Source organism: Microcebus murinus, chromosome 10 (genome assembly GCF_040939455.1).
Source record: "Microcebus murinus isolate Inina chromosome 10, M.murinus_Inina_mat1.0, whole genome shotgun sequence".
Taxonomy (NCBI): Eukaryota; Metazoa; Chordata; class Mammalia; order Primates; family Cheirogaleidae; genus Microcebus; species Microcebus murinus.
In genome coordinates, this window is record NC_134113.1 from 38,662,378 (window position 1) to 38,687,733 (window position 25,356).

General features: G+C 33.7%; 1 protein-coding gene across 2 annotated transcripts in view; it reads right to left on the reverse strand.

Moving 5' to 3' along the window:
* Positions 1 to 2,603: 2,603 nt before the first annotated feature.
* The window catches only part of LOC105863359 (neuron navigator 3), a 162,685-nt gene continuing 139,932 nt past the window's right edge, over positions 2,604 to 25,356 (reverse strand). For both annotated transcript variants that reach the window (XM_076007150.1, XM_076007149.1), the window contains 6 exons: positions 18,206 to 18,360; positions 16,950 to 17,021; positions 16,208 to 16,404; positions 15,147 to 15,265; positions 11,625 to 11,828; positions 2,604 to 6,264 (listed from right to left, as the gene is read on the reverse strand). In XM_076007150.1, coding sequence (XP_075863265.1) covers positions 6,148 to 6,264; positions 11,625 to 11,828; positions 15,147 to 15,265; positions 16,208 to 16,404; positions 16,950 to 17,021; positions 18,206 to 18,360 — 864 coding nt within the window. In that variant the 3' untranslated portion in view covers positions 2,604 to 6,147. The remainder of the gene's footprint in view (positions 6,265 to 11,624; positions 11,829 to 15,146; positions 15,266 to 16,207; positions 16,405 to 16,949; positions 17,022 to 18,205; positions 18,361 to 25,356) is intronic.

The following is a 25,356-nucleotide window of genomic DNA, read 5'->3' on the forward strand; positions in this document are numbered from 1 at the left end:
AGAAAATGTGATATTTATATAGCATGAAAAACTATTAAGCCATAAAAAAGAATGAAATTCTGTCATTCAATGCAAAATGAGTGGAACTGGAGACATTAAGTTAAATGAGCCAGGCACAGAAAGTTATATACTGCATATTAATCATATGGAAGCTAAAAAAAGCTGATCTTATAGAAGTAAAAAGTAGGATAGTGGATACCAGAGACTGGGAAGGGAGAAGTAGACAGAGAATTATTAAAGGATATAAAATTATAGCTACATAAAAGGAATAAGTTCTAGTGTTCTATACCACTGTAGGATGACTACAGTTAACAGTAATAAATTACATAGTTTCAAATAGGTAGGAGGATATTGAGTGTTTCCAACAAAAAGAAATGCTACATGTTTGAGGTGATGGATATGCTAATTACCCTGATCTGATCACCTTACATTATATGCATCAAAACATCACCATGTTCCCTTATGAATGTAGTTATTATTTGTTAATTTTAAAAAATGAGAAAAAAAGAAATGAAAGCCAAGGAAAAAAGTAAAACTACTGTTCTTCAAAAGAAATAGTTAAGAATATGAAAGGGCAAGTCATAGACTGGGACAAAATATTCAAATGACCAAGGAGAATATTAAAATATGTTTACCAGCATTAGTAGTAAGGGAAATACAAATTTAAACCACATAATGATACCACTCCATATCCATTATAATTGCTAAAACTGAAAAGACTACAGTTCAGAAAATGTTGGTTCAGATGAGAACTGGAACTCTCACACGTTGTTGGTGGGAACGTAAAATAATACCATGACTTCGGAAAATAGTTTGGCTCTGTTATATAATGTTAAACATACATTTACATTGTGACCTAGCAATCTTATTTTGAGGTCAAGAGAACTAAAAACATATGTCCTCACAAAACCTGTACATGTATGTTTACAGTAGCTTTATATTCATAATCACCAAAATGTGGAGATAACCTCAATGTTCACCAACTGGCAGATGAAAAAAAAAATCCTATATACTCAAATTCTTCTGAGTAATGAAAGGAAAATATTTACTGATACATGCAACATGAATCCCTAAAACATTTTGAGTGAAAGAAACCTTACATGAGAGAACACACTGAATAATTTCATTTATATGAAATTTGAGAATAGGCAAAATTATAGTGATGGAAAGCAAACAAGTATTTCCATGGGGTCAAAGGCGTAAGGGGTTAACTAGAATGGATAGGAATAGAAATATTCTCTATCTTGAATGGGGTAATAATTGTCACATGATGTTTGTCAAAACCCATTGAGCTTAAAATATTTATTGGGTATAAATTGTAGCTCAATAAAGTTGATTCTAAAAGTAAAAATAGTATAAAGAATCAGATAAATAAAAAATTATAGTTAATATAACTCAGTATATGGAAACTATTATCATTTTCATATGCAATCAGTGTAAAAAAATATTCACCTTGACTTTACCATGCCATCCTGGAATATTAAGGTCAAGTGTTAAAAATTCCAATAATAAAGAAAACTGTATTTAACATATATATTTTTTTACAATTTCATGGAAAACAACTTGAGAACTTTAATTTTCCCCTAACAAGATTCAAATTTAGAATGTACTATGTTTAATATCAATATGTTTTCTTACTGGTTAATGCTTGGATAGCTGTGAGATAATGTATACTTCATGTGGAGAAGAGGTCTTCTAATGCTTACTTATCCAAAACATTTTCACTGAATTAAAAATATTGAATTTAGCAATGGAATATTTTATCTACTAATTGGTGCCCCTCCTAAAAAACCAAAACAAAGGCATTATTGAATCTTCTTTTTAAACATCTTTACTAATCAAAGACAGAACTAGACATTTTTTAAGATGGCCTAGTTTTTACAAAAATAATGTTATTTTTTAAAGTGAAAGTCCAAAGCCTGAAATAAAGGGGCTTGGATTTCTCCAAATTCAAACATTATTCACTGGTATCATTGATTCTATTAGCATCTGAAATCATATCCTGTAGCACCTGTTCAGTGAACTATTCAGCTTTTCACTGGCCATCCTTGTAATAGAGAATGTAGGTGTCTATCAAAGTAAGAAGTGAAGGGGAGAGAGATTGTATTCTACTGATTATTAAGTCCTTTGGGACCATGGCCTGTGTCTCAATTTCTCTGATTCCTAAGAAAGTGTGCTGGCACATAATAGGTACATAAAAAACTTTAATAAAAATAATAATAAATAACACATACAACATTTAAGGTGTGGCATACACTTTTGAGTGATCTATGTATCTTAAAGTATTCACTCTTCAAAATGATATTATGAGTAAATACTATAATTATCCCATTATACAGATGAATAAATTGAATCCTGAGAATATTTTATACTTTTAATATTATTCATTTATTTTAATAGCAGGATTAATATAGCAGCTAATACTTACTGATAATTTCCTGAATGGTAGGTATTGTTCTAAATGCTTTCCAGATCTAAACTCAATCTTCTCAGCAGCCTTGTGAGGTAGTACTATTGCTATCCCCACTTTATAAATGAGGAAAATGAGTTAAAAGATATATTCCTTAAAAAACTATTTAAAAATAAGTTAAATTTCTCTACATAATTATTCTCAAGAATGAAAATAGAATAATAAATATATCATAGTTATTATTGTTATATAATAATGGTGGTTACAGCAGCTATAATGTCTGGAGGACTAGGCACTATTCAAGACATGTGCATGTAATAACCCATTTGATCTTCACAGTAATCTGTGAGAGGTAGATACTATTATTATCATCACTTTATGGGTGAGGAAAATGAAGCACATAGAGTTTGAGTAAATTGGCCAAGGTCACGCAGAGAAGAATGACAGCATTGGGACTAATTCTTATGCAGCCTGATATTGCATTTAGCACAATTGTATTTAAGTTTTGGATTAATTCAATATTTATTTGAATAAAATGGATTGTGGAAATTTCCTGTATCTCCCAAACTAAGTGAAGGAACAAATGTGCTGATTATAATTCACTATGGATGATTGGCCCATTTTAACTAATACTTCTCTTTTTTTGCTCCACAACTATTCCATATCAAAAGCTTTCCTGCTTTTAGAATTAAAACTCTACTTATACCATCCATATATGCATTCCAATTATTGAGGTTCAAGAGAAACCCATGATACTTTGAAAGAAATTATAATTTTAAAAGGAGTTCCTTTTACTTTTTGTAATCTTCTCTGTTTTTTTTTTAAACTACCACCCAAAGAATTATTTTGCTTTAATTTTTGGAGCTAAAAGGTCAAAAGAAAATTTAATGAAATAAAAACAAAGAAGCATTTAATGAATTGATCTAACTCAGTGTATATCAACATTTTATTTTATGTTAATTCTTATTTATCATTAGGCATTTAGGAAGACTATTCAGGGTTTTCTAAAAATGTCCACTGAATAAATAACTTTCATTTTGAAAGATAAACCTATTGCCTTTGTTTACTTAAAAGCTTTTAGGCCCTTTCTATGATGTATATAAAATATAAATTACCATACATCCCTATTGATGGTATATTAATAGTACAAGAAACATTTTAAAGCTTGACACTTCTTGGTGCATTATTATTCAATTTTTTCCATACATAGACACCACACTTTGTTGTCAATAAATAATTCCACTTTAATGGCAAAGTAATAATTTAGACAGATACAGGGTGCACATTTGCAAAAAAATATATGCAAGCTGGTTTACAAGCTAGAGGAACAATAAACCAATAGAAAATACATCATCCAGTTAAGTCCATTGACACCAAGTACTTATTGTTTGGGGCTTTACAAAGACTACAAAAACTTTTCAGATGATTTATTTCACTGTTTCTGCCTATTTACATGATATGTTACATCAAAAATGTACAAAATATAAAATGTATACAGACAAATGTTTCACAAACTAGTTTAAGTTGTAAACTAGGTGGACCTACTGGGATGTATTGCAGGAAATTCTGTTTATGCTCATGTTTGGACTGCGTTTCTCAAAATGGCAGGGAAAGATTAGCAATTTTCTTAGATCACATATTATACAAGGGCAACTAGTCACTCATCCAGCTACATATATTGATGTTTCACAACAGATTTGATCCATGTTTGAGGCTTCAAAGTCAGGGTGACGATTCTATGTGCATAAATTCAGTTCGGATTTCCCTTAGGGCAATAGCACCGTGTAAGGACCTATACACTTAGCGACACTCTGAAAACTGCACAGATGTCTTGTGTTGTTGTTGTTGTTGTTGTTATTTTATAGCAACTGACCCATGAGTGGTCACAGAGAGTAGCACCGATTACACGTCCTAAAAGTAACACATTTTCACATGCATAGAACAAGTCTACACCATGGCCTAGCCCTTGGGTTTTATAAACTTAAAACCTGTCCTCTGTGTGTGGTGGTAACTTCTCCAATGACTCTGATCAGTTTTCATGCACGCTCTTTAAAGCCTGCCAGGACAGATGTACTTTCAGACAGTTTTACTTATCCAAAAATATACTGGCTTCATGTACAGTTTTGAAGCATGCTCACTCTAGCACTGATAGCTCCTGCATAGTCATAACAACTGTAAATACAGGACAAACACACCAGATAATAACAGCTTTGAGGGTTTGCATTCTGTATTTGTTTGCAACGTACAGGAAATCTCAGCAAGTGAAACACCTCTTAACACCAACAGGATAAAATACAATTTTGTTTGTGTTTGTTTTGACTTGTGCAAGTTTTAAAAATTATTATTTACAATACCTACCCAGTAGACTGTGCAAATCTAACCTTTTACAGTATAAACGCTTCCTCTTCCACAGTGACTTTACTGCTTCAGTGTTCTTTAATGCTGAATTTCTCATGTACAACAATAGCAATCAAAACAACATGCGTCAAAATGAATTAAAAAAAAAAAAAAAAGAATAGGGAAGGAAAGCCGAATAGTTGTGCTCATGCTGCATCTAGTGCTTCCAGCTCTGCTGGATAAAAATTCAAAATCTCCCGCCTTCTGAAACTCACTTCGAACTGGATAGAATTTCGCCACATGTCTCAGCTTTTAAGTGACGGTCAAAGAGGGTCTCTGGGTTACTGGAATATTTTGGAGGATAGGCAAAGCAATCTATTCACAAGGTAAAAATACTGATCTTTCTCCTATCCATTTCTTCAGGAAAAAAAAAAGAGAGAGAGAGAAAGATATATAGAGATGAGGCTACTGTTAACTGGTGTTGCTTGGCTGTAAATGAAAAGACAGTGGAAATTAGCAATGGTTTAGGATTTAAACCAACTGTTCAACTGTTGTAGAAATCTGTTTTAAGGCAGTGAGACAGCACCATAGGAAATGTTCCTTCTTTCACTGAAAAGGCTCAAACAAATAAAGCCCTAAAAAAGCCTTTTGTCAGTGTTGACTAATAATTGGTATAAAACTCTTGTTAAGGGAGTGGGCAGGTGGTTTAAAAAGACCACTGTGATAAAAACAATCTTATAAAACCTGTGACTCATATACTAAAAAGTTGGTGGAGCACATCATGAGAACATGGCAGTCAGAATTAAATTGGCACTTCTCCAGTTTGCCACAGTAGTGTTTTTCTGGTGGTTGCACAATTCCATTTGTGCTTATGGAGGACTGGCCTCTCGGATTCATTTTGGAATGGGGTGAGCGCACAACACAAACACTACTGGAGCCCTGTGCCCAGCACCATGTGGCACAAAGGAGGTTGGACGAGTTAGAAGAATGGACCCTACCTAAGGGAGAACAAACAGCCCCGCAGAGGAAACAAAAGGAAGGGACAAAAAAAGGTCTGCATTGTAAACTTTGAAAGAGGAAAAAAAAAGAAAGTCCAGTTTGGCTAACCCATGTGCAATCTATTCAGTTGCCCTGTCATTGGGGTCCTTTCCAGTTGCGCAATGGAGCTTTCTATCACTCCGTGAATATAAAAATGCTTAGAAATAAAATAAAGTTAAGCTTCCATTTCGATTTAGCATCTTGGCGGTTCAGACTTAATTCTGCTGCCTCCTTGGAGACCACGACTCTGGGTCAGAGCCCTTGACAGGGTGCTTTTATACTGGCAGTGGTTTAGTGAAAATACCTTTCTTTTCAAACATTTTGTAAAAGCATAGTCTTTCCCCCCAACTTTTTTACACCCTTTAGAGGGTAGATTCAAGAGATGAATCCAAAATGTCTTCACGGTGGCTGGTGCTTTCGCTGTCGCAGCTTTGTGTGCCCAAATTGGCTGCTTCTTGGAGTTTCATTAGCATATTCATCTGAAGAAAGAAAACAGAGACATCGATGTAGGCAATGATGCACTGAGCAAGCCAGCCCCATAAAAAACAAGGACCTGAGCCACGCTGAAGAACCATCTCATCCCATCCTAGTGAAACGGGAAAATAATTTTAGATTTTTCACTCATTGCCTCTGGCTCCTCCACCCTTGCCCCCAAATATGACTGTAACACTGAACCATAAGGACAAAACAGGGCTTGCAGATAACTCTTTTATTTGGGGTTGTGAATGAATACTGCTCCAGCAGGGACACTGGAATGGAAACTGTATCACAGCTGGACATCTGGGTTCATTGCTGGAGAGTACGCCAAGCTTCCCAGCTTTTTGGCTGGGAGAGGCAGAAAGCATTGAATGGCAACTGAAAGTCGTGAATGTTCATACACACACAGGCGCACACGCAGGCACACGCATGCGGTCCCTCGGGAGAAGGAGGGGATGGAGTGGAATGAAGCCAGCTGCTGCACACAAGCACACCATCTGCTGCTTAGGAGCTGACCTCGAGAGGAGGTGACTGAATGAAGCGGACCATGAGCATTTGAAGAGGGAGAAGGAAAGAATCGCTGTCAAGTTTTGTTGTTGAATTTCTGGCTAAAATATGATTGATCTATCACTGAAAACAAAAACCACCTTCTGGAACAATAGCGGCTGTCTCAAGTTTCCCAGGCTTATAGGAGAATGGTAATGTTTGTTCTATTCAGAGGGACATATGTGTGAAAGCACCTGGTGGGAAAGGCAGCTAGAATTTCTGTGTATTACAAAATAAAAAGCAGCAAATTGCTTGGATTTTGATAGATCTAGAGTTCCACTGTTAGAGATCGAAGTTGGAAAAAAAAAGATTGATTGAAAGCAAATTGTGGATAAACGGTTTAATGATTTTAGAAAGCACAGAAAAATTGATGCATTATCATCATGAGGGTAGTGGACTTGTTTTTCTCATCAAGGTTTTCTATAAGTTGTAATAATTTTTATATTGCCTAATGCATACTAATTTTATTTTATTATTTTATGAAGTAATCAAAGTTGATTTTTTATTTTCCAACTTAGAGTAATAGAAAGGAGAAATCTAAAAGAGGATTGCCTGGTTATATGTTATGCTATCATGTTTGTGTGCTCAGTGTAAAATGAGTGTTCAATCAATGCTTATAAAATAAATGATAAACTAGAAATCATCAACTTCAGCAGGAATGTTTCCTGACAGGCTACACATATAGTATACTTTAAAGTTATTTTAATAGTCTTGAGCATAATATTTTTAACCTAATTTTCAGTCTAACTCCGTGAATATACAGATACATTAGGATATAAAATAAAAATAGTTGGTGATAACCTCTCAACCCAGTAAGTAAACTCAGTAAGTAAACCCAGTAAGTCAAAAATCCAAATGTCTCCATCAATAGTTTCTTTCTCTCCCTTCTCTGTTTCTTCTCTCTCCCTCTCTCCCAACACACCCTCACTTTCATGTACATTCATATTCCCTCCCTCCTTTCTTTTGTCAATAATCCATCCCCATTAGTAGCTGGCTATATGTTCAATTATTTGGGTGGAGCTGATTTATATAACAGAACTGTGTGTTTTGAGCATCCTACTGATTTACAAAGAGTAGAAACAGTTAATGATGTTTGTTTTAAAAGACATGATTGGCCGGGTGTGGTGGCTCACGCCTGTAATCCTAGCGCTTTGGGAGGCCGAGGCGGGCGGATTGTTCAAGGTCAGGAGTTCGAAACCAGCCTGAGCGAGACCCTGTCTCTACCAAAAATAGAAATAAATTAATTGACCAACTAAAAATATATATACAAAAAATTAGCCAGGCATGGTGGTGCATGCCTGTAGTCCCGGGAGGGTGAGGCAGTAGGATTGCTGAGCCCCGGAGATTGAGGTTGCTGTGAGCCAGGCTGACGCCACGGCACTCACTCTAGCCTGGGCAACAAAGTGAGACCCTGTCTCAAAAAAAATAAATAACATAAAAAAAATAAAAGACATGATTGTATCTCAGTCACAAATGTTTGAAAATACTTGAATGCTGAATGTTGTAAAAGTTTTATTGTATAATAATAGTATTATTAAAGTCTTAAGTTTTGAACATGGTGCCATATAGTAAATATGTTCTATTACAATAAGTTCCACATCTCAGATTCATAATAAATAAATGCAACAGGATTTACTTTGCCTCCTAAGGGGTACTTTGTGAATTCAAATCAAATGAGATTACAGAGGGATGTAAGGTTATATATGATTCAATCATCATTCTGATAGATCATCAACCTCTACAAAAGTATTTCTCCCTTCTCTTCTTCCCTATTTCATCCCCATTCCCATTGCTATGACTTGGATATAGTTTTCCCCTGCCAAAATTCATGTTGAAATTTGATCTTCACCGTGGCAGTGTTGGGAGATGGGGCCTACTAGAAGGTATTTGGATTATAGGGGTAGATTCCTCATGATTAGGTAATGCTCTTCCAGTGGTGGGGAGTGAGTTCTCACTCTAGTAAGAACAGATTAGTTCCCTCACAAGAGCAGGTTGTTAAAAAGAGCCTGGCTTCCTCTCTTACCATGTGATCTCTTTGCATACTCCTGCTCCTCTTCTGCTTTCCATCATGAGTTGAAGCAGCATGAGGTCCTCACCTAATGCAGCTGCACAATCCTGGACTTTCCAGCCACCAGAATCATGAGCAAAATGAACCTCTTTTCTTTATAAATTATCCAGCCTCAGGTACCCTGTTATAGCAACACTAAATGGACTAAGACACCCATAATCATAAATATAATGTCTATCATTTTTAACACCTTGGTATCATCTCTGACACTTACAGGTCTGCCAGTCTCCCAGCTTACATCCTCTCTCCTTCAGTCTGTCCTCTACTCTGTTATGAAAGTGATCTTTAGAAATTGCAAATCTAACTAGGTAAGCCACACCTCAAAAAGCTCTGGTGGCTCTCCATTCTCTATGTGACGAAGTTTTAATTTACTATAAAGATAAATAAGGCTCAGCATGATCTTACAATTGTATACTTCTGTAGTTTTCATTCCTCCCACTAATTTGTAATAGTTCCCCAAATGCATCATTTTTATTATACTGCTCGATAATATTTCACATGCTGTTTCCTTAATTTTATATATTCTCCCTCCAACCATATGATGAGCTGCTATTCATCCTTCAAGAGCTCAAGCATCTCCTTTGTGAAGCTTCTTATAATCACTTCTTCAGTAGACCCACAACTTTACCTAGCATTTACCTCTATTATTATTTTACTGTAGCTTATATAGGTAGACGTATCTCTCCACTACTAGGCTGTGGCCTTCTTGAGATAAGAAATGATATCTTATTTACTTCCTGATCACCAGTTCTTACCACTAAGTACATACTTATTAACCTTCAGATCATTGTTAATGATGAATACACATTCCATTATTAAAACAATACAAGATATACCAAAAACTTGTATCCTTGTTCAGATTCAAAACCAGATTTCTGACACAAAATTATGGATTTTGTTGCTAGGATTTCTGCAAACATTTTGCCTTTTATCAGAAATCATAGATATACATAGAAATAAAAGCAGATGGAGAATATCCATTTTCTTAGGAGAATATGCATGATGCAAATAATTATTTTTCAATGATATCTTTTTCCATTCAGGATGCAAGATATCAAAACTCCTTGTTTCTTAAGATGTTCAGTAGAGCAGAAAAGTAGGAACTAGGAATTTTCCAGCCCAATTTTCATGCCAGAATGGGAAATCCTGTATCTCTTTCTCATACTTGAAGGAAAGAGCATTCAGAACTAGGGAAAAAGGGAATGGGCATGCTTGAAGCTCTGACTAAGGGGGGGCATGGGAGGCAAGGGCAATATATGTAACCTTAACATTTATACCCCCATAATATGCTGGGGGGAAAAAGAACTAAGGAAAAGAGTGCTTAATGAGGTTAGCTGACCTGGACTGTGGGAAATGGGAGAGTTGCATGCTCTTCAGACTAACACTGAAAACAAACCCCATAAATATCTCTCTTTATCTGAAACAGAAATAGTGTACCAAAATTGTAGTAGTAGGACTAGAATTTATAAAAAATTCAGATTAAATAATCTATATTTGAATTCTAAAGCTTAGCTTTATTAAATTTTAACCAATCTATCAGTAATTATTTAGTGTATGCTCACAATTATGCTGGATTCAAACCAATTTTACCACCACAGTTGATTTCTAACCATGTATAAATATCATTTAAAGGGCCAGGTACCATGTTATAAATATATGTCTGGGCCCTTATAGAATTTATAACCTCAATCAGAAATATTAAATAGGGAATCCCTGGACTCTAGGTAGATCTATGTGTATACTTCTGTGACTTTATGGAAATCTTAAAATAGCAGGGAAATTTTCTTGTGTGTGTACATTTTGCTGGGGAGAGGATCTTGGAAGTTTATCAGATTTCCCACACGTAACTCCTAAAATGTTAGAATGATCAGCTGAGATGATGATGTGTATGTTTCAAGGTTGTTGATGCAAGAGCATTCCATAAAATATCAAGTCATTTTATGTCCTTGGGTATAGTCATAGATTATGATTTTTAATCATTTCCTTTTTGAGTTCATTTGTTTGAAGTAACAAAATGGCTTTTAATTCAGTATCATTTTTTTTGTATTTGTTGTACAAGTTCAATAATCTCTTTAGTCATAGAATGGTGACCTAACAAACACATAGTATTTAATACCAGTATATAGAAAGTAATATATAAAAATAAATTAAAATAGTCTTTTTCTCTAGTAATACCATGCATTTAGTATTTTCAGAATATTCATACTTTGAAGTTTTATAGATGTTTATTAAAATTATTCTAGTATTTTAAGAAATAAAGAATAACTTCCCTTTGATTTCCAAGTCAGTTTATCTTTCTCTACTGTAAGCAACAAAAGAGTAATTTTAACTTTAGTCAGGCTAGTTAAGATATGTAAATATTCTTTAGTTCTCCAAGTATACATCATATCATACTCTTTTTGTTTTCCTATTTAGGAACAAAACTTAGTTTCCATTTGATTACCTACTAAACAGTCATGATATTTACAATTATTTATTTATTTATTTACACAATTTAATGCATAATAAGGGAAATGTATGGTCAAAGAGTTCAGCCTGGTTTCAGTATTTCTTGATTTTTTTTTTAAGCACACAAGTTGGGTATTCATTTTAAGAACTTCATTCAACAAAAGCAGGCCAAAAGTAATAGTTAAAATTGTCCCAAATATTGCCTCAGATAACTAATGTCTTTGATACAAATGACTAAATACTAATGACCTCACACTATAGTCAAGATTTTATATGAAGAATCAAACATCAGTTTCTTACCAGGGGATCCCCTTCCGTGTCAGTCTGTGGAATGTGCTTTGAGGTTGTGGCTTCCTTCGTGGATGTGCAACCCTCATACCCAACATCTTCTGGTCGCAACTGCAGTAATGCTGGGCTCTCCTGAGGCAGAGATGCTGAGTTCCATGGGTATGTGTCAAGCACCCACTTTGAGGGATCTTCCCACGGCGTGCGTTTTCCATACATCTAAAAGTTGATCACATAATTAGCACATATAATAGGCATTTTTATTCAGTAAAAAAGGTAACGATTAATTAAATTTTATTTTGTACATTGAGTTCTTATAGGACTTTCAAGGGAATTAAGTATATGTGCACAATTTGCCAGACTTTGAACATGTATCTGTTTAAATAGCTCATTTTAACTTCAAGACTACACAAGATAAAGCTGAACATCTGGAATCAGCATTTGGGGAGAATATAAGGAAGGTTTGCCATAAATACATGCAGAAATAACTGCCCACATTTATCGTTATAAATAATTTCACAATCCAAGAGCAAACTCAAGGTTGAAATTAAAAGCTCCAGTTATGGAAGACTGAAAAAAATCATGCTTGACAATAAAAAGTTCTCTACTAAAGTACACTTTGAAAAGATGATGAATAAAAGAAAAGAAACTTATTTATCTCTGCCTAATACACTTGCACTCAAACTTTCTTTGAGAGTAAGGATACTTTGTCTGATAACCATTTTCCTCTAATCAACTACCTCTTATATATCCCCTTGCTTCCTGTAAAAACTCTTTTTAGCTGGTTATGTATAAGGCTACTAATAAAAGAAGAGAAGAAATGGGAAAAATCATGCATCAACTTAGCAAGAACTTGTATGGAGACAAAGAGCCCACCCAATAAGAAAGAGATCATCTAGCCTAGTGAAAGTACTGGCAAGTGCATTAGAGGAAAGAAGATGAATCCAAGAGACATTAAACATGTTAAAGCTTCAAGGAAAGCTGAAACTAAACTAGAAAAGAAACACTGAAGAGAAAGAGGTTAATGGGACCCTGCAAAAAGTAGAAGGCCAGAAGCAGCACAGAAAGAAAAGCTAAAATTAAGAGAAGGGGACAGTAACATGGCCACACTAGTTCCTTAATGTAATTCCCCTCTCCCCTTAACTTGCTCTACCAAGAACAATCCTGATCACCAGATGACAAACTTTGGTTTGTTGGTAGATGAGTATTCCTCATGGTTTGTTTTGGTTCAGTGAGACAAAATCAAAATGGTGGACACTGACATCATGAAAACTTTATGGACTGCTTTGAAATTTTCTTTTGAACTTCCTTTAGAGAAGTTATAAGAAGATTTTCAGCCTTGCCTAAAATAAGGGACAGAGTCTAGGTACTGATGTCTGTGCATTTCCTTGGGAGATAAAGATAGAGGTGGCTATCATTAGAATTTTTTCTTTTATACCTCTCATTTTGAAGCAGAAGTTTTCCCTCAGTTAGAAATAAGATGTAAAATATAGCTTGCTGTACAACTTAAACTAATTGAAGAAAAAATGTGTCATTCTTAGAAGGCTTAATTATGTCAGAAGAACTCGAGTCTAGAATCAACTGATTCCAGGCTTTTAAAGAACTATCCAGGACAGCAAAATTGGAAGTGAACAATGAAAATCTAAATGGGTCCAACGCTGTATTTCAAAGTGAAATAGATATTATAGAAAAAGAATTGAAAGAAGAGAAATTTAAATATTCAGGATGAGATGACTTGATTGCCAATATGTCAGGAAATAGAATCACTAGAATAAAAATCAAAATCCATTGCAACACTAGCATCTTTTCCAACTAGAACATCTGGCAGAGAGCATTCCCCATATGGTTCCTCATCAAAGAAACAGCCTTTATCTCAAAAGAAATTGTTTTTATTCCTCCTGACTCAGAGTTTCATCTTTGCTGCAAGGCTTTGTTTCTCCACCTCTTCCTCCAATTCAAGGTTCTTTGCTGCCAATAGATCCAAGGGGTTGGTTTGTGGCATATATGATTCTGTTGCTTTCTGTTCCTCCAGAAGGCATGTATGAATCACCCCAAAAATATTTTCTGCTGATGGACTTTTCTGGTCCAGCACAGTCTTCAATAGCAATGAGAACTGTCTATCCACCTAAGGTTGTCATTTTTTTCCCCTCCCATGTACTGGATTCACCCCTTCCCCAAGCCCCCCTATACCACTCTTTACTCACCTTTCACACTAACCTACCACTAAACATCCTGAACCACAGCAAGGAACTTGAGACATTTTTATCTCTTTTTAAAAATAATTTTGAAGTATCTCTCAGTTTTAGTTTGAGAAACTGTTATTACTTAAGTTATTATATTTCAACCCAAATGGAAGCTTTATAGAATTATAATTCTCAGAATAGTATTGTATAAATAATATTGATTTAAATATGGAAAAAAAGAACCCATGCACCTTTAAAAAATAAGATCTAAGGAAGCTAAGCATTTTTAGTATTATCATTTTGGGGTTTTTAGATACCTTCCTTTTCTTTCTATATATCAGCAAGAAATCATGAAATAAGGAGAATCTTCCTTTTCTTTCTATATATCAGCAAGAAATCATGAAATAAGGAGAATTTCATTTATAAAGACTTAGGTTATAGTTTATTAATACCAAAACTATATCTGGAGAATAATTCATTTAAATATTAACTTTAAAATTATAATTTCTAAAATATTGCAAATGAATTTTTATAAAATTATTTTTTGGTATAAATGATCAAAATTGAAGAGACCAAATTTTATCCTAAGCAGCATGATAGTTTTAGAAGAATCCTAAAACATGATATGTTATAATTGAAAAATAAAAACCATTGGTATAATTTTTTATTTTGTTGGAGCTACTTGGTAGGGCTAAATTGGCTCATATCTTTACAAACATGAAATTGGGTTATGTAAATATGGAGTCAATAGCACTCTTTAGGATATTAGCTTTATCTCTGAAGATTCAGAGCATCCTCATAATATTCATCATGTTCTGTCAAAACTCTAAATACCACCATTCCATTCTATTGGATGAAGAGAACATGATAGTAAAAGAGAGTGAAAGAACAAAAAGTAGATGACAATTTTTTTAGATAGTAAAATAAATACAACACAGTATTGTAGATGACAGAATGTGGAAAACATGAATTATATCTTAATTCTCTTAGCAGTTGTGAAAACCAGAAACTAGATACCTAAGCAAAAAACTGCCTAAACCTTGGCTGAGTTATTGAAAAGGAAATAGGATTCTTCTACAATAATGTGGGTGATTATGTTACACACATCATAAAGAGTTTTCTAATTCCACAATTTCATGAAATTTCAAATCCAATTTAAGGAGATAGCAAGACTGATGGAAAAGGAATGATAATTTTTTTTTGAAGAAAAAGGGTTTTCTTATTAGTGATATATTTTCACCTTTAAATTAAAAATAAAGAGAAGGGCTGAAATGAAATGAATGTTTTTTACTTTGAAAAGAATGATTTTTTTTGCTTTGTTTTTTAATATAGTAATGAAAATTGAATACTATACCTGAAGACCTTCTCTTACTGCCTCCAGAATATAAGGTACCAACGAATAGTTCCAGAGATCCATGAACCACACTCTAGAACCTTCTACATCCATGGGGCAAGGAAGGAAAAGTCGGGGACCTGAGAAAAAACAAATAAGAAAACATTTTTCAGAAGCATTATATTTAACAATCTAGACACATAGTTAGACATTATTTTGGAGGATTTAGTATTTTGTTCCAAGATTCTTAGAGAATTATAATCTTGGCCAGTTTGATTATTATTAATGTAAGTTTACTGAAGATCCAATCTTCTGGCTTCTCCTTTCTTTTGTAATAAAATATTTATCTAAAGCACAATATTTTAGAGTTAGCAGAAATCATAAAGATCATAATCCAGTCAACCTGTATTTTACAACAACAAAGCTGTGCTGAAATGAACTGCCAAACATAAAATATGTCATTATTTGTAGAACTGGGCCTTAGCATCGGTATTCTGATCCCAGTGTAGAATTCTTCTTTCTAATCTCCACTGTGTCTGTTGTTAAGTAAATTTTTATGATCTATAACAATGGTAAAGGGATTCTGTACGTGCAATTTAAGAAAGAATACAGAAGTATGCATTTATGCCAACTAAAAAGAAATAATTCAAACAGTTTTGTCTTCATGAAAAATATAAAACACCTAAATTATCTATAAGACATGTAAGTTATCTCTAACTAAAATCTCTCACAACTATTCTTGATATGAGCTATTAGCTAAAATTTGTTTTTAGCATTAAAAGTACCTTAAACAGATACTATTTATTTCCAATGGCTATCTGACTTTTGGATATTGTCCATATTGAACTTATTTGATCTCAGTAACATTTTAGTAAACCATAATTGTCAGATAAAATGTATCTAATTGGAGATATAAAGCTAAGAAGCAAGCAAACTTTCAGAAGAGAAAAAAAGTAAACTTAAATCTTTATGCACTTGAAAAAAGTGTAGCTATGCTTGTTATTTTCCACCATCCAATCTGGCCATCTTTACCAAGTACTCTTAGTTCCTGGAAAATGGCATATTGTAATTTTGGAACTCACCAATCGTAACGTCAGAAGAACTGTGGGTTTCCAAAAAACTGTTGAGATGATGCCATGTCTTAGGAATCCAATCTATTATTTTGACTAGGTCATTATTGCGTATGTTCCTTTCAATTTCTATCTCTATCAGTTTTCTTCGAAGGTATCTGCCCAAAAAGCCTTTCACTGGTTCTGTGTGATTTGCACATAATACCCACCTATAAAAAATAATAATTAAGAAATTTTTATGTAAATTAAATTTTAGGTCCACAATGTTTTTCCAACATAAAGTAATAATGTTCCTATTTCAATTGGTGTCCACATTTTAATGATCAAAGGAGTTAGGAAGTCTATTAACAGTAGAAATTATAATGTAGCTAACTCCACTTTTTGAGCTAAAAAGGAGCTCATGTGCGTCAGAAGTGAGTGGGTGTCTACATGCTCAACACTTTTCTGTAGGAAAATCACAAATCCTGAAATAGGAACTCTCTTCACATTTCTCACACTTAGAAGGAAAGTGCTCTACTTTAGCCGGGGACATGGTGAGCAGAAAAAAAAAAATTCCTTTTCTTTAAAGAAACACTTCTGATTACAGATTGAGGATCACAAAATGTTTGCTTGAGAAAGAGTTTCAGAAAAAGTGAGAATTATTTTCACACCACAGGTCACCACTGGCAGGATTTGTCAACATACAAATAGAAAAACCACCACTAAAAACAGACTGAAAGAACACACACACCCATAAGCTTCAACTTATCTTTACCTGAAATTGTGATGCAGCTCTAGATTTGGTGATGAAGAAACTCCCTGATTCATTGTTCCAATAATATATGGACTAGGAAACATAAATACAAAATTTAGATATACTGCAGATAAAAACAATTAGTCCATTAAAATTGTCTTATACACTATTAAGATAAATATAGATTATTCCATTTTAACACTAGTCTTTAAAAGGGTAATTTTGTAATGTTAAACTGGAGAATGACAAAAATCATTGGACTGGAAATGAACACTTGGGGTTCTAATTTCAGCTCTGCCACTGAGGCAGGTATTTTCTGTCTCTGAGCCCACGTTAGAGTAAAGAATAAAGAGTTTAGACAGAATAATCACAATGGTCTTGTCCCATTCTAACATCTTATAACTCTTATGCTTATAATGAAATTCATTACTTTTTACATATTTTATAGTTATGTTAAAGATTATTAATAACATGAGAGGATTTCTATTCTTCTTTTAATCTTTATTTTATGCTGATGTATAACTTTTTTATCTCTAAATCAGAGATAATTGGGATATTTGTCACATTAAAATTAATATCATTTATGTTGATGTTCTTATCCGTCCTTTCTTTAGAGGCCATGCTACGCTAAGTGGGTTTTCAGATTTTTTAAAACCCAGTGTTAACCTTTTATTTTATTGTATATATTTGAAATAAACCTATTAATGGATGGGACTATATATAAATGTATTAAATTTATCTATATAGAAATGTTGACTTTAAACTTTGATATGAGCTGAGAATGAAACCAGAGCTCTAACGGCTCCATATAGTTCTTAATTTTTTGAATTCAAACTATTCCATCTTTGATAATTGTCTCCCAGACATTCAGATGCCAGCATTATCAAGGAAGTATGTTTCCATAAAAGTGCCTGGGACATAGTTGTTGAATGAATAAATAGATATTTTAAGAAATGCACATGGATTCTTTGGAAATATGGTATTATATTAATGAGGGTTTCTCAAATTAATGGCATCCACTGTAAGTATAAAAATAATAATTATATGAGGTACTAAATATGTTAATTAGCTAGATTTAATCATTCTACAGTGTATATTTGCTTTAAAACATTATGTAGTACATAGTAAATATATACAATTTTGTCAATTTAAAAAATGAATAAATATTAAAAAGTAAAATGAATTTTAAAGGCAAAAATATATATAAAAGTACAAAAAAAGCAAATTTAAACACTATTTTTTTATATTTGATTATTCAAAATATTTGAAAAGCATACCATTTGTTGTATTTACAATTAAGGAAACCATTGAAGATATCACTCAGAGAGCCCACATGATGAAGATTATCAAGAATTATTACAACTGGAAGCTCCACGCTGTTATTATCAGCACTGCATTGTTCAGCCAGGTTAGCTAGATACTGCTGCAATTCCTTTTCAAAAATAAAACAAATACATTGATGATACATTTATACCAATGGCAAGCAATTACTATTTTAGGAATAGCACATTCTGTCTTCCATCCAGTTTCTTTCATTGATGGTCACATTAGATCATTCTATTCATATAAAATCTTATTCTACAAAGGAAAAATCATATAATGCTGAGAGAACAAAATATTTAAAGAAAAGAGAGAAAAGGGAAAGCAAGATGAGAAGAACCAGTACCACACACCTGCAGCAAATATAAATCTATAAACACGAGGGCATATTTCTCAGTGTTTTTTTTCCCCCCAAAAGTCAAAATGAGTTCTGGATATGAACTCTTATGATAAACAATACATATTGAGATTTCGTTCTTAGTTTCTGTATTTCAATAATAAAAGTGGATTTTAGTAAACCTTAATATTTCAAGTACAGACTAAATACAGAATGGCACCTTTCAGTTTCCACTAATATTTTTAATGTGCTATTTCCAATTCATTTACATGTGGTGTGTCTAAAAATGCAGCCACAGGACTCTGGTAAAAGTGTGGTTAATTGTTTATTTATTTATAATCTGCATGCAAATGATGTGATTTTAAATCAAGAAAAAATTTATTATATTTCACTGGTTCATTTAACATTAGCATTTAGCATTTCTTGAGTTCTTGGTTCTTTTACAGGTATTATTCCTAATAGCTTTTAATCTAAATATGATAACCAGTTTGCTGATTGACTGCTCCCACAGATGGGTAGGCCAGGAACATAATTAGGTTTCTTAGAATTATCCTAATCAGTAAGAGCATTTCCATAATATTTGCATATTTACAATGACATTTTCAATTTGCAAATTTTGCTCAGGGTTAAAAACAATTCCATGATCGCAATTTCTGGCAGCCAGGTAAATATGTGAACTACTCACTCTAGATGAAGCCTTTCTCTGTCTGTCATACCACTGTAGAACTAAAAGTAGAAAGAGATAAAACAGTGGCCAGGGGTTTGAAGCATTTAGTGATATTCATTTAAGTTCAAATATAAAATTATTTGAGAACTAAAGTACTACTTGTTTTATACTAAGCTAATCACATAGAATAAATCTTGCCTAAATCAGAGAATACCAAAAAATATGTGGAAAAGTGGTGAATAGTCTAGAGAATTTCATTTACCTTACAAGAAAAAATGAAATTTATATCATTAATCTAGCTATATTAAGTCATTCACTCACTTATAAGATATTCACTATCTATCAACCATGTTCATAGTCTCAGACAAAGCCCTAGGGTGTACAAAAGAAAGGAAGCACTAATCCTGCTATTATGGAATTCAAATAAATTTAATATTATTAACTGCACTAAGTACTTTTCTGGACATGGGGGTTAAAAAGGGTAATCAGACTATCTTGCCTTGTGGGCTCTAAGAGTTGTCACATTAGGGACCGAAATTTAAATATGATAAATGATTTCAATATAGTATCAAGCTATGAGGGGTCAAGGGAAAAGATTCCACCTAGCTGAGGGGTGTCAAGGACAGTTTTCTGGGGGAGGTATCACTGGAGCCTGGGGAGGGTGGTAGGCACACACATAAATAATGAACTTATAAAATGCAATATGAAACATTTCAAGAAAGAAGTTAGAGGAGGCATGTGATCTGTAGGAGAAAGAGGGATTAATTCAACTTGAGGATTTTGACAGGCTTCTTTAGGAGGTGGCACTTGAGATGAATCTTGAATAATGAGTAGAATTTCAACAACTATGCAGTTATTCTTTCAACACACCTTTATCAAGCACTTACTATGTGCCAGGTACTCTGGCACCAAGGATTCAGAGATAAAACATAATTTCCATATTCCAGGGACTTAAGAGTTGATAAGCAGAGAAGCAGGTCAACAAGTAAGTCACAATACAGTGTGATAAGTGAAATGCACAAAACACTATAGGGAGATTTAAGAGAGGCATATAACCCAGCCTTAAGGTTCAGAGAACAATGGGGTACAGTGATGAAAAACTACTGAAGTCTAAAGAATAAAAAGGGAAAATTGGAAAGTATGAATGTATGATGCGTTTCAGGAAATAAGTGTTCTGTTGTTGCAGAAGAATATGGTACACACCAGTGGCGGTGGCAATGAAAGAGAAAAAAGAAAAGAATTTGAATCCATGCAGACAAAGTTGGATTTTCTTATAAAAACAAGTATGAACCATCAAGATGTTTGTGTGCATTTTTGTTTTCAGTAGGGGAGAATGATTTATTTATTCAAGGAAACAGAAACATGAAGGGCATCATGATTAATTAGAAGAGGAAAAAGCATTTAAGAAGCATTTAAGAAGCTATATATAGTTATATATATAAAATGTCTACCCCTCTTGGAATAGAAGGGTAGACATTTTATATATATAACTATAAAATCACAGTTGAAAATACATTACTTCAAAAAAGTATAGATCATGGATTTTGTTTATAGCATGTAAATATTACTTGTAGCTTCTGGAAAAGGTTTTATGGTGGCAATATTATTTGCTATTAATCCTTTATTGTTAAGATTATAATATTTTGATGCTTAAAAATGGGAGAAGAACTTTCCAAACAGAGGAAGAATTATAATCAAAGTCAGAAACATAATTATAATATCCATACAGGAAAAAACCAGTAAAATATATTTTGTGGAAGTAAATGGCAGTAAATAAATTGGAAAGGAAAGTTTTGAGCTTTAAATGATGGTAAGATCACTGGACTTTTCCTGTTGGCAATGAAAAAACACTGAATGTCCTGGGAATCTGAGTAAAACAGTCATAATTATGATTTAACATGTGGTAAGCATATTGAGAATGAAGAAGAGGGATTAGCCAAGAGAATATTGAAATTATTGAAGCCAAGAGACACTAAGGGACTGAACAGGGAACAGTGAGATATTTTTGATCTAGTACAGAAAGCAGTGAGAAAACATTGAAGGATTTTAATGTGATCAGATTTTAATTATGAAAGGATATTCTACTTTCCATGAGGTGAATGATAAATTCAGGGAAAGAGAAAAAGGAAATTTAAGAGGAATTGTGAATCAACCAGCTAGAAAATAATAACAGAAGTCCAAGAGATAAAGGGTGTTAATTTGGGATACAGGGTGGTTGTGGCGAAGATGAATGGAAGAGGATGCACTTGTGGTAGTTTTTCAGAGCTGAAATAATCATTTCTAAACATGTATATTTAGCAGGTAAATAGAAACATATCTGCAAGTTAATAGAAAGCTTACAAATTTGGGAGAGTGGGCATGGCTAACGGCGTTCAACTGGAGTCAACCACACAAGTCAACACAAGTTGAAATAAAGGGACAAATCCAAAGGGGAACAGAGTGAGAGAGAACAGAATGTTGCAGAGTATTTTCATTTACTGGTAAGTGAAGGAAGAGCAGTCAGCAAAAGAGAAGAACTTCCCAGAGAAGGAACTTACCAAGGTGAGAAGGAACTTAACCGGGGTAGTAAAGAAACGAGGAGAGGATGATAAAAATGAAAGTCAGAAGAATTTCTAAAAAGACCAACTGTAGCAACATGCTATAGAAAAGCAAGAGACAGAGACAGAGACCATGAAAGAGAGAGTACAGAAGAACTGAATTTCATAATTAGGAGATCACTAGGTGATTTATGAACAAGGAGGGCCATTAGATTCTAATGTGGTTCTCTTTTGTCTTGAGAGATAGTGGGTCCCTTAGGAATCTGATGAAAGCTATGCACCAGTCAGATGTAAAAACAGACATACACAAATAATTTTTTTGTATAACTTAAGAGTTTTACAGAGACCCCTTGAAATAACTTCATAATCCTCCCTCTAGCTTGATGGAGATGAAATCTTAGATTGATGTAGCATTAAAAGATGCTTAGATTTATTAGCATTAGAAGTTTTATTCCCAAATCTAGTGAGGTAGAAAAAAACAGGCATATCTACCAGATGGACACTGACAATGAGATGAGTCCCATACTTTGAAAATATAGACAGAATGCTGCAGTTATATAAAAACAGTTGATCATTGCTTTCTCTGATTTTGACTCTAGACACACTAAAAATGAATCTGCCAGGTCCAGTTTTCTGATCTTTTCCCACCTAACATTCCAAGTGGCTTCAGCTGGCCACATATTCTTTACTAATCCATCTCCAGCCTTCTGGGCCTCCTATATCAAATGTCACAAAGTGTAATTGTTTATGTGTACTGCTCTCAATCAAAATATTCCAGCTGGCAGCTTGAGGGAGGGCTTGAAGTGTGGGAAGAGGAACAGAATGTAAAATGCAGAGGTACCAAAAACATGAAAAGATTTTTTTTTCATTTGATGGGTTTATTTGAATTTTTTTTTTTTTTGAATCAGTAAGTGCTTTTTGGATTTGTCTCATCAGTGCTATCTATGGCATAGCATAAAACTTCAGCAATTACACAGCTCTATTTTTTCAGGAAAAGGATTTATTATTTCATGCTTCATTATCATTTTACTTTGGCAAATCTATACTATTAACAGCTATCCCTAATCCAATATCAACCTGTCATCCCCTCTTTCTTAATATCATATTCACTTACCCTCACCTCCACCACCCAAGGAAACAGTGTGGCTTCTTTGTCAATTTGGCAAGAAGAAGCCAAATTCTCTGACAGCGACTCTGTATTCAGCATTACTGATAGCATTCATATCTTCCAACCACAAAGGATGACATAAAGAATAAACATTTTTTAGTTATATTTGTTCTTTCTTAGGGACAAATGCCATGTGATTTGTCCGCTGGTTTCTTCCTATTACTGTTTTCTAGCATCATTAGTTCTGTTCAAACACTCTTGGCAATGCTTTTTTTTTTTTTTCATTATTTTGCAACAACAAAAATTGAAGTAACCTAATGATGGCACAAATGATTTTCCTCTGAAAAAGCAGAAAAATAAGAATGTTGGAAATATTTAATCAGAAAAAGTTAAAATGACACTCACATAACATTATTAAGTTTATCTTTAAATACTAAACTTAAATAAAAATGCATATAAAATGGATTTTAGGGAGAGGTATATTTTATAACTAATGGAAATGACCCATTTTGTATTAGCATGTCAAGCTACACTCTAATGAAGCTCAATCTTTAAGTCAAAACTTGATTTTAAGTGATCCTCAACTTTATGCCTTAGTCTCCTCTAATAAATCTATTTCATGCTTGTTTTCTAACTACTTTATTTTTTTTCCATAAAAGAAGTAACTTGTAAGAGTTCTCGCATATCAACACTGAGGAAAAGCCACAGAGCAGACACAGAAGATGACTAAGAGACCTCAAAAAACCTTTCATGTGTTTGGCTGGAAAAAAATTGTTTTAAAGGCTTTTATATAAAGATATGAGGAGACACAGAATTCACAGGAGGTATTAAATCTGTCAGCTGAAGCAAACAAACAATTGTGCTCTTCCTAGTTGTGCTCAGAGTAGAGTCACATATTCTTCTACCTCTCAGGTTCTATGACTCTCTTTAGCTGAAATGACAACGGTGGTTCAACCCCAATTTGAACAGTGCTGACTTTCAAGGAAATATTCAGACTCTATGTACTGTATTTATTTAACTTTAAGAGACCCCACTATATTAATACTTTATGTACATCACTGTTTTGATCAGTGTTTAGGAATTAATGAACTACCTCATAAAGAACTTTTTATTCATTAAGCTATATGTCTGGTTTATTTTAAGAATCAAATGGGTTTGAGTTGCTTTGGGAAGTCATGTTTATTCCTAAAAATTTGTAGACTTGAGGTTTCCCAGAGAATGGGTTGAGATAGAGCACCTACCTAGGTTATCTTACTTACTTATTTCAAAATATTATGGGGGTACAAATGTTTTGTATCATTTGAGTCAAAGTTATAAGTGTGCCCATCTCCCGATAGTGTGCATTGTACATGTTAGGTGTGAATTTACCCATACCCTCCTTCCCCCTTCATTTCTAATGAATGTTATCTCCATATTGCACATGTGTTGATCCATTAGTTCCAATTTAATGGTGAGTACATGTGTTTTTTTGTTTTTGTTTTTGTTTTCCATTCTTCTGATACTTAGAAGAATGGTTTCCAGTTCCATCCAGGTTAATATAAGAGATATTAGTTTACCATTTTTTATGGCTAAGTAGTACTCCATGGTAGACATATACCACATTAATCCATTCATGTATTGATGGACACTTGGGTTATTTCCAGATCTTTGTGATTATGAATTGTGATGCTATAAACATTGGAGTACAGGTGTCTTTTTTTATAGGATTTCTTTTTTTCCTTTTGGTAAATACCTGGTAGTGCGTTGCTGGATCAAATGGTAATTCTACTTGTAACTCTTTGAGGTATCTCCATACTACTTTCCATAGAGCTTATACTACTTTGTAGTCCTAATAGCAGTGTAAGAGTGTTCCTATCTCTCTACATCATGCCAACATTTGTTGTTTCAGGACTTTTTGAATAAAATCCATTCTCAGGTAAAAGACTGAAACAGGATCTGCACCTCTCACCACTCACAAAACTCAATTCACAATGGATAGCAAACTTAAACTTAAGGCATGAAACCATAAGAATTTTAGAATAAAATGTTGGGAAAACTTTTATGGACATCAGCCTAGGCAAAGAATTTATGAAGAGGACCCTAAAAGCAATCATGGCAACAACAAAAATAAATAAATGGGACTTGATCAAATTAAAAAGCTACTGCACAGGCAAAGAAACAATCATTAGAGCAAATAGACAACCTACAGAGTGGGAGAAAATATTTGCATGCTATACATCTGATAAAGAGCTGATAACTAGAATCTATAAAAAAAAGACTCAAGCAAATCAGCAAGAAAACAATCAAACAACACCATTAAAAAGTAGGCAAAAGACATGAACAGAAACTTTTCAAAAGAAGATAATGCCCAACAAACAAATGAAAAAATGCTCAACTTCTCTAATCATCAGGGAAATGCAAATAAGGTTATCCTTAAAAAAACTGACTCAGTATCACTGGGATTTCCTCAAGTTATTGCT